The sequence below is a fragment of the Oncorhynchus nerka genome, linkage group LG14 (genome assembly GCF_034236695.1).
Source record: "Oncorhynchus nerka isolate Pitt River linkage group LG14, Oner_Uvic_2.0, whole genome shotgun sequence".
Classification (NCBI taxonomy): domain Eukaryota; kingdom Metazoa; phylum Chordata; class Actinopteri; order Salmoniformes; family Salmonidae; genus Oncorhynchus; species Oncorhynchus nerka.
Genome location: NC_088409.1, coordinates 71,612,110 through 71,630,142, shown reverse-complemented (window position 1 = coordinate 71,630,142; position 18,033 = coordinate 71,612,110). Strand labels below are relative to the sequence as shown.

Here is an 18,033-nt window from a genome sequence, read left to right as displayed (position 1 = left end):
CAGAAAGAATCACTGTAATGTACTTAATTGTTACCCAGAAATGATTTCATAGAGATAAAAACAGCTGAATTTGACCTTTTTTAAAATTAATGCTCAGAGTGTGGTTCTCTCGCTCCCTCTCTTTTCCTCCTGACACTCCTTTTATCTCAGACTATGGAAAACATTAATCACACTTCTCTGGCCAGCCAGGATTTAAACCCACAATGAGCTGCCAGTCAAGGAAAGGCAGTCAATTTATTCTCTGGACATAGTCTCCTCTCTCCAGCCACTTCTCTCTCTGCTGGCTCCAGTTGTGAGCCAGTTTACTGTAGCAGTGCAGTGGAGGCAGTTCTGGAGCAGGTCCAATTGCTAAAGGACTCCACTTCTCCACCCCTCTAACCAGGCTCTGCTTGTTAAGAAATTCAGGAAGTAACATAGGTCTGTCCTAACCAACTCTGTCATCTAAGCTCCACAACTCTCTCTCGCTGCAGGCCACAGATCACATGAGACAATGGTTTCTACGGTACATGACGTCAAAATGACTGTGTGGATATAGGAATTTGTTTGCTTGTGTTTCACTGTTCATACTTACTGGAAGGGAAACTGCTATGAAGCAAACAACTCTGGGCCACTTCTTAACGACTGCAAACACACTTGAAAAGATAAGCTCCCTCCTCCCAACAGTCAATGTTCCAACTCCATCACTCTTCCTCCCGTCTTTTTGAGGGGAAAAAAGGACCGAGCACATCTTTGGAACATTGAGTCAGTGTTTTTTCTTCTTTTTTTCTCATCTACCTTCTCGATTCTTGGCAGGCTTTGAAAGAGTTTTCCCTTTTCCTGTAAATGCTAGGCCTGATTACAAATCACTGTGAAGCTCGCCTAGACCAGCCTTTCCCTTCATTCTCTGTGCAGCTTGAAGTGTTTAAAAAGGCAGGAGATGGAGGAGACATACTGTCTCTCTGAACCCAGGGTAAAACGGGGAAAATGTGCCCGTCACAGCCAATTCAATCATATGTTTTAGACTCTTTCTAACAGTAGTTATTGCCTGACAGTTATACAGTCTGGTGATGTTTCAGTAGAGCAGCACAGTGTCTCTGTGGGTTAACTGTGTAATGATGTGCTGCTGTGTGGATTGAGACGAAAGGGTGATTTGTAGGAGATTGAGTCCAGTAAGTCAACTGAAGACTCATGAGGCAGCTTAAAACATTACTACACAGATCACCACTCTACTCCACCAGTCTTAATACTGTACTTGGGGGATTTTACAAAAATAAAATAAGCAATTGTTCTGCGGTTTTATGTACAATTTCACACCCCTCCCTCCTATGCAGAGACGTAAAGTCTAGCCCAAAGCAATCACCGTCATTGGGTTACCAGAGGCTCTCCTTGGTTTCACTGCCTAGCCTCTCCCACCGGGATCATGCATACCTATTCATACAGATCAATGAGATTTGACTGTTATTGGCTCCAATAACAATGCAGTTACATGAGGTATTATAGGCGACCGAATGACTGGATGGTGGAAATAGGATTTTAGGCTGTGTGGATTACATCATCTTGTCTAGCAAAACCCTAAACTGCTGAAATAAGACATTACAGAAACCAGGGCTTACCAAGGGCTAGTGACCTTTCTCCCTGTCTCTGGGAGACTTCAGATCTGTGCTATTGGGATGCTGGTGCTGAATTACAGAGTGCAAAGCACAACTCACTGTGTGCCTTTCACTCTTTGATACATGGGAAGCTTGAAGAGGAGGCTAGGGATGGTCACTTTACCTCTACACATAGAACGCTCTGCTGGGGACCGCCGATTTTAGCTGCTTCTCTCAGCTGTGTTTTATCCTCTGACTCACTGTCTTTCTGTGTGTGCGCCTGAGTGTGTTCAGGAAGAGGCCTCATAGGATAAGAAGGCCTGTGCAGGATGGAAAGGCTTTGAAGAAGGATATTGCTCAGTGTTTATTTAAAAGGTTTCCCTTGTAAAGTTGAGATGTGACATGGCAGGGCTGGCGGGTCAGAGGGGATGAGGGTTGGCTAGGGGAACATTAGGGGAGGCAAGTGGCAGGAGTCTTCTTTAAGGCCATGTTCTTCCTGCTGGGGAATTAACAACCTGACCTTTGACCCCCCCCCCCCCCCAGTTAGTTAGTGACACTGAACTGGCTTCGCAGCTGTCTGTAGGGCAGGCTGCCCTCTGCCTGGCTCCCTCTCCGTCTCTCCTAATCTGTCTCTCAGGCTTGTTCTCTCTATTTATCTCTCTCTCTCTCACACACAGACATGTACAGACATTTACACCCAGAAGACAATAACTATTGTACTGTACACATACACCCCGGTCAGACCCACACTTCAGAGTTAACTCTCATAATTCTCCTGGGCTGCAGGGGAATCCATATCAGTATATGTTTTCATACCTGCGTTCATTCCATGCATTGCCATTTCAAATGACTTGGCAAAAATGAGGTCAAGGAGTTGAGGGATTTTTGGTCCATGTTGAGGTCTTAAGCCGGAACGCCAATGAAAGCTGCATCCATAAGTCTCTCTGACCAGTCTCCCAATCCATGCTCCTCTGATTTGAGAACATATTGTCGGAGCAAAGCAGATCGGGGAGAAGTGGGAGAGACTGCAGAGGATGGGTGTGTTGAGGAGGGGGTGGAGTCAGAGGGTAGAGGAGATTCTCTATACATGTTGATGCTGCTGTGAGAATGGGGTTGTAAACTGTCAGGGAGCAGGAGAGGGGTTTATTGGTGGGGGTTGTGGGGGGGGGGGGGGTTTAGGCGGGTGTCCAGATGTACAGCTCAGCCGTAAACTCCAGAGCCCTGCCTGCAGCAACACAAAACAGATGTGCCTTTTAATGAGCGTAAGAGGAGAGGAGGAAATGGGTTAATGGATGGAGATTAAGTCTCACAATGTAACCCAATGTCACTGTAGATTTAATCTGGTACCAGTTAAGGGAGGAACGGGACGAGCTACAACTCTTCTCCCAGAGGACAGCGCAATACATGTATACTGTACATGTCATTCCATTTCTGTATAAAATGAATGTCTGGGAGGCAGAAATGCTGGTGATCTGTATCTTTTTATTCCATGTTCACAGAGGTGGACAGGGCACTTTGGTCGACGTTTCACCCTAGTGGCTTTTATCAAGACCGCCCCATCTCTTTATGACATGCATTCTGTACTGTGAATATGATGTGGGTGTATTGTAGTAGAGGTGAGAAATCGGTCTCAGATGCCTGCCTGCGATCCAAGGCTTTATTTATTTATTTATATATATATATAACAGTGGGGTGTCTGTATTGACTCTGGTCTTGCGGCGTTGGAGCTGTGATTTACAACCCTACTCATTGGCCATGGAGAGCACAATGAAACCTAAAATACACCTTCACTAAGATGCACTATATATCTCTGGGGGTTACAGTGTGTGTGTAGCTTAATGTTTTATTGGATCATTTCATAACATTGCTCAGGCTCTTTGAGGAGCCTAGTAATGTTTCAAGGACATCAGAAAATGCTATATTTTGTAAGGATTAGTTTGTGTTTATTGCAGTAGTAGTGTCCAATTAGAAGTCCAAGCCCAGCACTATCAACAAGTAGGCCTATATAAGACATGCATAAAATAACTGCTATGTAACACCTAACATGATGACAATGGATCTAACAATCCTAGTGTTTCAGTAAACTCAAAGTACAGGAAGGCAGAAATCCTCAGGAGATGGTGTGTTCTGAAAGATCTACGTGATAATGTCTGTCAATGTAAAGCTGCTGTGCTGCTGCAGTGTTTATCAATATTAATCCCCTGTGTTGTGATGGGACCTGAAGCTGGAGGAGCACAACCAGTCAGTCTCTCTGGGGTGCATCCCAAATGGCACCCTATTCCCTTCTATAGTGCACTACTTTTAACCAGGACCCTTGTCAAAGGTAGTGCACTAAAAAGGGAATAGGGTGCCATTTGGGATGTAGCATCAGTCTCTAACAGGGAATAGGAGGAGTGGGAGTTAAAAGTGGGGTCAATCAGGGGTCAAAAGAGGGAGGGAGCTGTGTAAATGCACATAAGAACCCAGTGGACCGAAGCCTCCAATCTAGCCTAAACAGAACCCGGTTTCACTTTATTTATGTAGCTAAATGTATCCCTCTTGTTTATTCACTAAAGACATTGGAGGATATTCAGGTTATTCTTAGTGGTTTCTCCATGTGTGTTATAGTAGGCTATGCCATTGTAATGCTCAGTAATGTTTTCTAGTCGATCATCATGGAGGCTAAGCAGGTGCCAACAAGGGCTTAATGTGGTCTTAACAAGGTGTTTGTGTGGGCATGTGTTTTCAGGACATGTGGTGTTTTTAGTTGAGGAGGATGCTGAGGCTGCACTGTCTAGCCGGCCCCATGCCAGGAACCACTCCATAATGTATTGGATTACACTTTTTGCATGAGAGAGTGGGATTTGAATTACCTCTGGCAGGCGCCTGGGACAACCAGGAAAATTTGCCCTGAGGGCAGTTCTCGCTCTCTCCCAGTGGGTGAGGCAGGCGGGCCATGGTGATGCCAATCTCTAACGGACTGGCGGCCGTACCCGTTGGCCAGACCAAAGCCAGAACCTCTCTCTGCTATCTTTCTCTTCTCTATCTGAGAGAGCCAGCAGGCCTTGACGAGAGGCAGGACGACAGCAGCTTACATTCACCACTGGAGCTTTTATACAATAAATTTGGGCTGTGAATATTTTTTTCATGTATTTAACCTTTACCTAGGCAAGTCAGTTAAGAACAAATTCTTATTTACCATGACGGCCTACACCGGCCAAACCCAGACAACGCTGGGCCAATTGTGCGCCGCCCTATGACTCCCAATCACGGCCGGATGTGACTCAGGATTTGAATTAGGGTTCTGGATTTGAACCAGGGACTGTAGTGACGCCTCTTGCACTGAGATGCAGTGCTTTAGACCTCTGTGCCACTCGGGAGCCCCACCACTCATGGCAAAATTGAAAACACGAAGCAAACAACTCTTTGGTCCTTTAAAAACCTGATGTATGTTGTGACATGGTTTGTTTCCAGCATTAGAGCTGTTTTCTTAAAGGAAGTTAAATCCTCTTCGTACCACAATAAATCAAATCAAATCACATTTTATTTGTCACATACACATGGTTAGCAGATGTTAGTGCGAGTGTAGCGAAATGCTTGTGCTTCTAGTTCCGACAATGCAGTACTAACTAGTATCGTGATACTGGTATCGTTCCCGGCCCTAGTTTGCAGCGTATCTTGTGAACGTTATTATTCCACAGCAATGCAAGCGGTGAACTTCCTACAGTTGTGGGCTACACTCATTTAATAATTGACTCATGGGGTATGCAGGTCTAGGGTGAGAGATACATTTTTGCTTTTACACAGACGATCTCCCTGTGTGCGTCTGGTCTGCCCTTTCTGTAAACCAGTCAAACCTGCACACACACTGGGAGAGGGAGACGTGGGGCCAGGCAGGAGGATTGTTCTAAAAACCAGCGGGAGTGAAGATTGTACCCCCTGCCTTGGTGATCTTTGACCCTGCAGTATGTAGCCCCCTGAGGCGACCCACGCCTGTGAAAGATGCAATGATGTGTATATATCTATTGAGTACGGGCTTTTTACTCCTTTACAATCCCCCTGCTTTTACGTTGTATTCTTCCCTAAAAACAACTTGCACGGTGGAGCCCAGCCATACAGAGTCCGAGTTAGGATTAATAGCCTGCATTTAGAGAGCAGCTTTTGTGCCTCAAACACAAGAGGAGCAGAAGAAACACCCCTCTTTTACTGTCTCCCCCCTCTCTTTTTCTCTCTTTTTCCACCCAGCTATTCCCCCTAAGCCCTCTGACATTCTGGCACCTGTTTTCCTCAGAAAACCGTTAATTTATCACTGAATTATTAACTAAGAGCCCACAATGTGTTTGGCACTCCGTGACATGTCCTGACGGGGACGGGGGTTTCCATGGCAACGCAGGCCTCTTATTGAAAAGCAGTTTCGTGTGTGCGTGTAAGGGCGTCCACAACGGCAAAATTGTTGGTTGGGTCAATTCATATTTTAAGAGCTAAATATGATATAGCAATAACATGCTGCATTGAAAAGGCAGGGGACTGATGTGTATTACTGTTGTGCATTTCAAGTGTTTATCCATCATAAGAGGTCATATTATAACAGTACTGTGGTACAGAGTGTTTTTCCATCATAAGATGTCATATTATATAACTGTACTGTGGTACAGAGTGTTTATCCATCATAACATACTGTACTGTGGTTCGGGGACAGATTTTGTAATGAGCTCAGTGGAACAGAGAGACCAGAGGCCTGTAATGTTAATCAGGGGTTCTGACTGGGAATGTCTGGTGAGGGTGTGAGGAGACTGGATGAATCTCTTCTGTTCCACGTCATCTGCTCCCTCCTTCCCTGTCTAAGCACTAGAACACAAGGCTTCTATCCAATATGCCTCATATTTTTCCCGGTTCTCCTCTATTCCCCGAGAGGCAAAGGCTGAAAGCTCCATGTAGAATGAATAAGCTGCAGACGGTTGAACACTACATCAATGTAAATGAGATCAAGTTGGGATCCAAATGTGGGATGGGATGAATTTCCCATCGTTGAGGACCCAACTCTACAGTTTCTCTGCTGTCTAGCAGTCATCTCGGGGGGGGATCTAATTTTTATGCAGTCGCTTTGTGAGAAACATGAAAAGCTCTAAGTTATAGTATTGTCCTTTACAAAGTAGCCCATGGTTATGCCCCAAATGGCACCCTATTCCCTATGTGGTGCTCACATTTTTAGCCCTATAGGCCCTGGTCAAAAGTAGTGCACTACATATGGAATAGGGTGCCATTTGGGATACACCTCAGCTCTCCTATCTCCTTTCCTGGTCCTTCCCAGTAAACCCTCATGGCCAGGGCTCAGGCCGCCTGCAGGCAGGCTCGATAGAACTACCTAATAAAAGATGGACGCTTTGGTCTGGAGTGAGCTGGATAAACAGACAGACCGACATCCTCTATCAGCCTGTTGAAAGGCAACAGGAGAGACTACTAGAGCTCTCATGTCCCTGAGACATCTAACAGGATAGCTTTACTTCAAATACCACCAACTAAGGTTTTATCGACTGAGTGAATGATCATCTGACCACTGGTGTCTTTGCCATCATGGGTATTAAACGGGTCAGTGCGGATTCCTCCGCAGCGTTCGTACACGATCTTGTTCTGGCCCGCTGTAGAGACACGCCCCCAATCTAACAGAATTCACATGGAAACAAATTCCTCTGGACAAGAATTGGGAAGTGAGTTAATTCAGGAATGCATTGCTCTTAAAGTAAAATGCATTGTGACATAGCATATTTGGATTAAGGGAATCCAGCCTAATTAGGATTCTGCTTGTTCATTAGTTGAAGAGACATGAGTCCAGAGAGTCTTAGCCCCAGAAATGTCCGAATGTAAGATAAAGTACAGGAATGCCCTCTAGACCATGATAAATAAGTTAAAAGGCAAACTAGCTAGCCACTATCAGATGGGGAATTGTTCTCTAGGTATAGCCTACAGTACTATGTGAAAGGCCAAAGCTTTGATTCTAGAAATAGCTACTCTGACTCTCTTCATCCTATTGTAGTGTCTGTTTTTAAAATGCCCATCTGTGTTATTCTTAAGTATTCTATTGAGAGATAGAGAACTTTATCCCTGCCAGTACTCAGCAGGGTGGAGCACATGCACTCCTTTGTAGGCTTTTTGAAATCCCTTTGTGACTGCTGTGTTTGCTAAAATGGGACTGCAATGTGAGCGTTTGGCCAGCGCCTCAGGTCTGGCCGCCTGGGCCAGTGAAAGCAGGTCTGTGTGGAGTCTGTGCAGGAACAATGAGAGGTGAATGGGGACTATGACTGGAGGAATTTCTTCCACTCCAGCTCTCTCAGCGGGGGTTCTCTCTCTCTCCGTGGTCAGCCCAGGGGAAGGGAGAGGAGGTGGGGTCGGGGGAAGAAACCTCAGTAGGGGTTCAGATGTGTGGGAGTGGGTCAAAAGTGAAGCAGATGTGTCTGTGTGAGAGCATTGGGAACACCAGTACTAAGTCTCGTAACTACCCCCACCCCTTTAAACCCCCACAGTGTTGATACTAAAGTGCAACAGTGCAAAGAAGAATGGATTACCATCCATGACACCAGACATGGATACAGTACTACTGTATGTGGACAAGTTGGGCAACTGAGAATTTTCCCCCCTTCTTTCTCCTCATTCAAACCATAGAATGACATGCAGACAGTGTGACATTACTTAGTGCAATCACAAGACTCCTCAGTGGATTTAACAATATCACTTTTTGACAGGCAGTCGGAACTTTCAACCTTTTCACCTCATGTTGAACATCTCTGATGTGAGCTGCATACAGAGCATTGCATTAAGCTATAGGCCTGGCGATCTGGCCCTGCTATGCACATCTACACGTCCACACAGGCAGATGTGCTGCTCCCTCGGAGGCCTCCTCTCCTCTCCCTCAGCCTCCATAAGTGGAACCGCAGTCATGTGTGATCCTATTAGCGCCTAGTAGTAGCTAGGCTTTGGGATGCATCTGAAATGGCACCCTAATCTCTTTACAGTGTACTGGTAAAAAAAAAAATGAGTGAACTACAAAGGGAATATGGTGCCATTTGGGATGCTACCTAGTGCTGGACTAACGCAGGGTGTGTGTGTGTGTGTGAGAGACACTAAATGGATTGTTAGTATGGATTTCCGGGTCTCTAAGCAGTTGCTTGGGTCTCGCTGGGGTTATTGGCACATTTGATCTAGTCTAGTGTGTTGTTCTGGGTAATGAAAAGGGTTGTCCCCCTAAAAACATGCAGGAGGACAGGGAGATGTGTAGCAGACACATGTAGACATGCTAGGGTCTTCTATTTCTTTGGCTCTTGCACAGACGCAGACTTTCCTACAGTAGATGACTAAAACACAGCATAGTGGATATTCAATACTTTGATTAAATCATTTCCTCAAGATACGAATGAAATCTAGACAAACTACAGAGCTCTGGTTTGGAGATGACCATGCATGCGTTCCCAAATGGCACCCTATTCCCTATATAGTGCACTACTTTTGACCAGGGCCAATAGTGCTCTGGTCAAAAGTAGTGCACTATATAGGGAATAGGGTGCCATTTGGGACATAACCCATGTGAAGAATGTTGGAGATGAGCCCTGGCTGGGGGATAAGTTTAGTTTGGACACAGTGATTTATGAGTGTTTGTGGCTCACCGTGTGTGACCAGTTCTGTTTATTGTCTCTGCAGCTTATAATACACCCCACTCTGAACAGTTAGCTTCAGACTTTGACCGTCTGATTGGAGTAAGGTACCAGAGGGAGTGGCTAAAGCTATTATAGGGACCACTATGGCATCACATTCCTCTGTTTAGTCCCTAAAGGTAAACAGAGGAGAGGAGTAGAAAGAAGTACATTCTGTACTGTGCACGGCAGAACCTCTAGAGATTCTGAACAAATGTTGCCATTGTTTTCAACATTGTTTTCAACATTTTCAAACATACCACTCCAAAACATGCATGCCCTTGGGAACATGTGCTGTTGTCTTCAAGACTGCAAAAAAAACTCCCACTGCGTAGAACTGAGGTTCTCCTTTTGGTGTTGAATTTAGCCAGCCTGAGGAAGAATCACCATGAGAACACGCACAGCAAGGCATCTTGTTTTGCCTCTAAACAGAGACATAAGTATAAATTAATGACTGTTCCATACCTCTTACAGTATGAATCATCGTGTCTCAAGGTGGTGAAATGTATGTAGCTGCCATTAATGAATGAATGTAGGTGATGTAACTGTCTTAATTACCAGGCCCATCATCTGCCCTGAAATCATGATAACACCCCTAATGTCTGTCACACATAGCCTAGCCTCCAGGCGGATCTACAGATCTACAGCTGACGTGATTTAGTGTCCTGCTGTGCTCTGAACTGCAGCCAAACAGCCAGGCAGACATAATTCCGGATCATGCAGTAAATTAGCAGTAGTGAAAGGATCGAGGCTGAATCGGCTCAGAGGTCTCTCTGCCTCCGAACCAATCTCTCTTTCAGCAGTGCTCTCTATGAACCAGGCTCAGACTACAGCAGAGTGGGGCTGAGAGGGGTTCAGATTTGGTACACACACTAATAGATAGACATGCATTTATGTATGCACATTGACATTCTACACTTACTGTACACATCATACGTATGATGTATATTTTAGACAAACTGTATATAAACACACTGACCAAAGGCTACGTACTAGGATATATTATGGCGAACACCTCCTAGTCTGTTTAGTTCATAACAGGACAGTATTTGAAACATGCAAATAGACCTTATGATTCCATTGGCCCTAGAGCATTTTTAGCTAACTATGATTTTTATATATTTTGTTGTGACTTCAATGTCTCCAAAAAGACCAAATTAGCAGACTTGCCTGTACAGTAGAATTGCTGCAGGCAGCGCATTTTGGTCAAGTTATGAAATGCTTTTAGCAATTCAAAGCCATGCCCTTTTTATATATTACACTATTAAAATAACATATACTAGTTTTCAATTTCAGTTTTCCAATGTGCTTTACTGTAAACACCTAAGCTGTCCTCTCTCAGCTCTGTGAGGACACTTCAGGAAGTTGGCATGGGAGCTGTTCCCTGACATTTCCCAGCTATTGCAGATCCTATTATTCTCTAACTGTTATTGCCTTCTCAAGTCTCCTTATCTGCATCCCAAATGGCACCCATTTCTTATATAGTGCACTACTTCTGGTCAATACTAGCTCACTATATAGGGAATAGGTTGTCATTTGGGGCTATGGCCTCTGGTCAAAAGTAGCTCACTATATAGGGCCCTGAAATGAGTGGTACTTTGGAGGGACTTCCAGTCCCACAGTTGAGAGGAGCCCCCCCCGTACAGTCCCTGTAAAATGGCAGTCTCTCGGAGCAGTCTGGGCCTGCCTTCCGTCTGCACGTCAAAATGCTAACTTTGCTCCTGAAGTGAAGTCATTGTTTTCATTAGAAGAGAAACAAAAGGTTTTCATCAGCCAGACCTGGACTGGAGCAGAACTAGAACTGAACCCAACTGGAGGCTTCCACCACTGAGCCTCATAGACAGACTGCAGACAGGCCTCACTCCTACATTTTGGCTCTCCCCTTCACTGAAATTACTAGATAACAGTACCATATAATGATTTCAGCACTATGTGCCTATACCAAATTGTCTGGACTGGTACGGTCCTTGGTGTATTGGCTTGGCAATCTCAAGGTCACTGGTACAATTCTGGCTCAGACTTTCAAACATCAATGTTTCTATACTTCTCAGAAAAGTGACCTCAGACACTCAGTGCTACTTTTCAGGAGCTAGTCATTTCAAGCAAAACCCATCTTCCCTCTGATATGTAAAGTGAGTTTCCTCTTCGTGGTATTCTTGATGTGCTCTCCGTTGAGGACAACACTGAACGTACACATTATAAATAGTCCCAGTTTCAAACACACTTTTGCGGTCATAAAGAGTCTGTTTCCGATTTTCTGCGGTATGTTGTATATTCAGATCAAGACACAATATACAGTCACAACAGTCATTATACATTGAACAAAAATATAAATGCAACATGTAAAGTGTTGGTCCCATGTTTCATGAGCTGAAATATAAAAGATCCCATACATCCACCTGACAGGTGTGGCATATCAAGAAGCTGATTAAACAGTATGATAATTACACAGCCACACCTTGTAATGGGGACAATAAAAGGCCACTCTAAAATGTGAAGTTTTGTCACACAACACAATGCCACAGATGTCTCAAGTTTTGAGGGAGCGTAGAATTGGCATGCTGACTGCAGGAATGTCTACCAGAGCTTTTGCCAGAGAATTTAATGTTTATTTCTCTACCATAAGCCGCCTAGAGAATTTGACAGTACGCCCAACGAGCCTCACAACCGCAGACCACGTGTATGGCGTCATGTGGACAACTGATTTGCTGATGTCAACATTGTGAACAGAGAGCCTCCCGAGTGGTGCAGCGGTCTAAGGCACAGCATCGCAGCAATAGAGGCGTCACTACAGATCCGGGTTCGGTCTCCAGTTGTACTGCGTTTCCTCCAACATATTGGTGCGGCTGGCTTCCGGGTTAAGCGAACAGTGTGTCAAAAAGCAGTACTGCTTGGCAGGATCGTGTTTCGGAGGACCCGTGGCTCTCGACCGTTACGGGAGTTGCAGCAATGGGACAAGACTGTAACTACCAATTGGATACCACGAAATTGGGGAGAAAAAGTGATTAAAATGTACCACTTTTTTTTAACATTGTGAACAGAGTGCCTTTTTTTAAGGTATCTGACCAACAGATGCATATCTTTATTCCCAGTCATGTGAAATCCATAGATTAGGGCCGAATGAATTTATTTCAATTGACTGATTTCCTTATGAACTGTGACTCAGTAAAACCATAGAAATCGTTGCATTTTATAGTTTTGTTCAGTATAATTAGATGTAGTAGTGTGTGTTCCTCCTCCATTAATGCCTGTGGATGTATGCTTGCTTCACATATTGAACAGACAGAATCATGTACAGCGTTGTCTTCATTTGAAGAAGGATCGGCTAAATAAAGTGCCACCCACAGTGCGAGGGTACAACATAGAATAGTACTATGAGCCTAAAATGACTACGATCTAGTTATTATCTTTCTATGGGGTGTGGTACAGTAGCAGAGTCTGTGGAAAAAGGTTTGTATCAAGTGTGGATTGTTCTGCTCCTCTTACTCCGTGTTGCTCTTGTTCATGACACAGCAGGGGCAAAACGCTCCCTGTCAATTTCCTCCTCTGCCAGTTCCCTTTTAAGTTCGCTGTAGTGTGATTCTAGCCTTCAGCTAATTCACTGCAGGGTGACTCTCTGCTGCTGTTTTATTCAACCTGGCTCATTTTCTAGTCCCTTTTATACTTCAGAGTTCAGCTTGCCTTGTAAATAGATACTGGTACTTCTGCACTTTTGGTGTAGTAAAAGGCTTACAGCCATTTTCACTGTCAACTTTTGGATCAATGATGTCTGACAAATAATGATTTATCAACAGATGTTATAAACCAGATGGGAAAACAACTAGTAAGATGTATGACGTTCAATTACTTTTCTCTTTCTTTCTTTGTTTGATTTTCTCATTGTTGCTCGGTGGATTTACCAGAGTATAGGTATATTTATAATAATGGTACATTTTCCATTCCTGTCCTCTGTCTGTCCAGATGAAGCTGTGGAACAAGTACAAGGTGACCAGTATTCCCTCGCTGGTGTTTGTGGATGCAGCCACGGGGAAGGTGGTGTGTCGGAATGGACTACTGGTGGTGAGAGATGACCCCAAAGGTAAGTCTCCTCAGTCAGCCTGAGCCTCAGCATCTGAGAAGCTGCACATGTACCGGTACACACAAGCATACAGTTTATTACATGCAAAATGCCTTGCCACAATTTCATATTGCAACGTTTCTGTGCCACATCCTTCACAGAGCTGGCCATATTTCTCCATTTCTGTACTCTTCTGGTATTGCATGAATATTATAAAGTGCCCCCTTTTACTCCCACATCTGCAGACCTATAATTTCCTGTCTTTTAAGTGGGAGATTGCCTGTTAGCAAGAGCAGGCTTGCATTCCTTTCTGGTAGACAGATGAGGATGTCATCTCATCTCAATATTTTGACATCCTGGTCTTCAGAGCCCTTATTGTACAACATGAGAAAGGCCCATTTAGTCAGAGAGGAGGAGAGGGAGTGGAGAGTGGTAGAGTATCCAGCATCGTGGCAGTAGAACCCGTGGTGCAGGGGAATGGATTTCACATGAGCTGAGCAGACTTTCACATTAGTCTGCCTAATGAATCCCAGTCTCCCTCCCAGCCCACAGTAGAGTACATACTCTATCATTTCCATGATTCATTAACTACCAACTACAGTAGAAGTGGGTAGAGAAGAGATTCATCTTCTTGCCCCACCCCCCACCCCCCGCCCCTCCCCCGCTTTCAGGGTTGTTAGAGGGGGTGTGTAGTGTGGTAGCGGTGGCAGGAAAAGGGGTGTGTGTTTGTTTGTGTTGTGGTGAGGAAGGGAAACAGAGCGGCTACAGGCGGAGTAGTAAGAGTTTGAGGTGGGCTGGGGGGAGGATTCAGGACCCTCTCTCTTTCAGCATTATGAAAGGGCCTAGCTGTCTTGAGTGGCGGAGCAGAGGAGAAGTTGCCAGGAAGGAGTGCCTTTTTTTACAATGTGAATGGGGACAACAATAAAAGGCTGCAGAGGCGGAGGCCGTGGGGATGTCAGCCCTGCCTAATGAAGCCCTACAGAGGAAAGGAACCTTTACAGCCCTGCCTAATGAAGCCCTATAGAGGAAAGGAACCTTTACAGCCCTGCCTAATGAAGCCCTACAGAGGAAAGGAACCTTTACAGCCCTGCCTAATGAAGCCCTACAGAGGAAAGGAACCTTTACAGCCCTGCCTAATGAAGCCCTACAGAGGAAAGGAACCTTTACAGCCCTGCCTAATGAAGCCCTACAGAGGAATGGAACCTTTACAGCCCTGCCTAATGAAGCCCTACAGAGGAAAGGAACCTTTGCAGCCCTGCCTAATGAAGCCCTACAGAGGAAAGGAACCTTTGCAGCCCTGCCTAATGAAGCCCTACAGAGGAAAGGAACCTTTACAGCCCTGCCTAATGAAGCCCTACAGAGGAAAGGAACCTTTACAGCCCTGCCTAATGAAGCCCTACAGAGGAATGGAACCTTTACAGCCCTGCCTAATGAAGCCCTACAGAGGAAAGGAACCTTTGCAGCCCTGCCTAATGAAGCCCTACAGAGGAAAGGAACCTTTGCAGCCCTGCCTAATGAAGCCCTACAGAGGAAAGGAACCTTTACAGCCCTGCCTAATGAAGCCCTACAGAGGAAAGGAACCTTTGCAGCCCTGCCTAATGAAGCCCTACAGAGGAAAGGAACCTTTACAGCCCTGCCTAATGAAGCCCTACAGAGGAAAGGAACCTTTACAGCCCTGCCTAATGAAGCCCTACAGAGGAAAGGAACCTTTACAGCCCTGCCTAATGAAGCCCTACAGAGGAATGGAACCTTTACAGCCCTGCCGACAGTGCTTTATTTCTGATTACAACTTTTTATTTGGTCATCCCAAATGCATCTCGTGCTTGACATTGACAATGAAGACACCTTGAAAAAGAAACGAGAGGGAGGGAAAGAGAGGAGGGAAGGCTGGTAGCGCTCCCTGTATAGGAAGTGGAAAAGCATGGCTTTCAATCATCATTAAAACAACATTTTGCATCTGTTGTGCGGTCCCATTTCCAAACGCAGATGTCACATAGTACAAAGGAACTTGTGAGTAGGAAACATGCTGGGTTTAGATACAGTACCAGTTAAAAGCTTGGACACAACTACTCATTCAAGGATTTTTCTTTATTTTTACTATTTTCTACATTGTAGAATAATAGTGAAGACATCAAAACTATGAAATAATACATGGAATTCTGTAGTAAACAAATCAAAATGCTTATTGCTTATTTGAGCTGTTCTTGCCATAATATGGACTTGGTCTTTTACCAAATAGGGCTATTTTCTGTATATCACTCTCCCTTGTCACAACACAACTGATTGGCTCAAATGCATTAAGGAAAGAAATTCCACAAATTAACTTTTAACAAGGCACACCTGTTAATTGAAACGCATTCTAGGTGACTACCTCATGAAGCTGGTTGAGGGAATGCTAAGAGTATGCAAAGCTGTCATCAAGGCAGAGGAATCTCAAATAGAAAATGTAGTAACTTTTTTGGTTACTACATGATTCCATTTGTATTATTCTACAATGTAGAAAATAGTAAAAATAAAGAGAAACCATGGAATAAGTAGGTGTCCAATCTTTTGACTGGTACTGTATATGTATGACAAATGCTGGTTACAAAATGGCGCCGGGAGATAAGGAAGCCGTCCTTCTAGCCCCAAGGCAAATTTGTTATTTCTTTACATTAATTGCCCAGAAAAATAGTTCAAATGTGTTTCACTACACCTGCAATAACACATGTATGTGACCAATAAAATTAGATTTGATTTGATGTGTTTAATATGTAATAGCTGTTCCAGAGGGGTGGAGAGAGCGAGTGCTCTGGTTTTGAATGGGCAGTTTGTCACACATAGAAAAAACTCTTCTCTGTTCACTAATCAGACCCTTGGCTCTCAATATCCTTTCTCCCCAACACCAAACCCTCCCCCCTCCCTTACCCTCTCTTCCCCTCTGTCCTCCCTCTCAGGCTTGGAGTTCCCCTGGGGGCCCAAGCCCTTTGCGGAGGTGGTGGCCGGTCCTCTGCTCAGGAACAACAGGCAGACGACAGACATCAGCTCCCTGGAGGGCCACTATGTGGGAGTGTACTTCTCAGCACACTGGGTGAGTGGTGGGGGGCCAGGAGGGGCGAATAGACACACACACACACACACAGGGAGTGGGGCAGGGAGGGGCACATAGAGACACACACACACACACACAGGGAGTGGGGCAGGGAGGGGCACATAGACACACACACACACACACACACAGGGAGTGGGGCAGGGAGGGGCACATAGACACACACACACACACACACACACAGGGAGTGGGGCAGGGAGGGGCACATAGACACACACACACACACACACAGGGAGTGGGGCAGGGTGGGGCACATAGACACACACACACACACAGGGAGTGGGGCAGGCAGGGGGAGCCTCATTTTCCCTTTCAGGCATCCAGCTGTCCTCTGATATGAGTTTTATCCCTGTTAAAACAGAGGCATCCGTGAAAGCCAGGGCAGGGTGGCAGGGCGCAGCGGGAGAAAACACAGCAGCCTGTAGCCAGGGGATGGACAGAGAAGTTAGGGGACTTCCGTTGTCTGGGACTACAGTCGCTAGTTATTCCACTCCTTGCTGTCATCACCTACTAGTGCCCATTAAAGTGGGCAGTGGGCTTCAGACCCATTGTCTGTCTCTATCAGTGCTGGGCTTGCCCATCTGTGTGAAGGTCGTGAATTGGTGACTCATGAAAGGCTTGTGTCAATGATGAGCTGCCAGTGCTGGCATCAGCTCCAGAGACAAGCCAGTAGCAAGCCATGACACACTCTGACTAGTCCACTTTCCAAACCAATACAAATTGGTACATTTTTATTTGTCACTTCTTTGTAAACAACACGTGTAGACTAACAGTAAAATGCTTACTTTTCTAACGATGCAGGGTTTTTTTTTTATCTACAAAAAAATTGAAATAGTGATTAAAAGTAACGAGTGAAAATGACATGACTCTATACAGGGAGTACCAGTACCATGTCGATGTGCATGGGTATGAGGTAATTGAGGTAGCTATCGTATAGGTTTGTGCATTATTTTAAGGCTACATTCCCCTGTCTTACCAGCGTAAATCCACCCGCCATTAGGAGATGGTTACAATCGTGAAATGGCCAGCAGATTACTTTTTACCAACGACCTGAAGTGATCCTCGGCAGGATAGAGTAGACACAGTTCCTCACTGACTTTAAGCTCATCTCTAGCTGTGTGTTTCACTGAGGCTGAGAAAGAAAAGGATGAAATGGAGATTGATGAGACTGGTCTGGTTTGTTTTATTCAGACACAGCTCTGCCTCCGCTGGCACTCTGATACCACCTTAATGTCTCACACACACACACACACACACACACAGCCGCTGCTCTACTCTACTGGCCCATATCCTGTAAGGGAGAGACAGGGAGGGAATACAACACACACACACTAGACCAGAGACCATTCTCAAAACACTCACTCACAACAACAAATGCCTCCAAGCCAAGGCCATCCTGAGTTCCATCCTGAGTACTTAGGTTCTCACATTTGAATGGGCCAGGAAACAAAAGGAAATGTTAGTCCTGGTTTCTGGTGAAACATTAGTTAAAATAGTTGGTGAACCAGGCGAGGCAATCATTTGGTTTCTCACCTAGGTGTCTGGTTAGACTGTAAACTCTCCTTCCAGACTCGCATCAAACATCTCCAATCCAAAGTTACATCTAGAATTGGCTTCCTATTTCGCAACAAAGCATCCTTCACTCATGCTGTCAAA

At 45.1% G+C, this 18,033-nt stretch overlaps 1 protein-coding gene across 1 annotated transcript in view; it reads left to right on the top strand.

Annotated features, from left to right (window-relative positions):
- LOC115141830 (nucleoredoxin-like) overlaps positions 1–18,033 on the top strand; it is a 56,812-nt gene that overhangs the window by 29,998 nt on the left and 8,781 nt on the right. The window contains exons 2-3 of the mRNA XM_029681072.2: positions 13,193–13,310; positions 16,226–16,359. Of these exons, the coding sequence (XP_029536932.1) occupies positions 13,193–13,310; positions 16,226–16,359 (252 nt within the window). The remainder of the gene's footprint in view (positions 1–13,192; positions 13,311–16,225; positions 16,360–18,033) is intronic.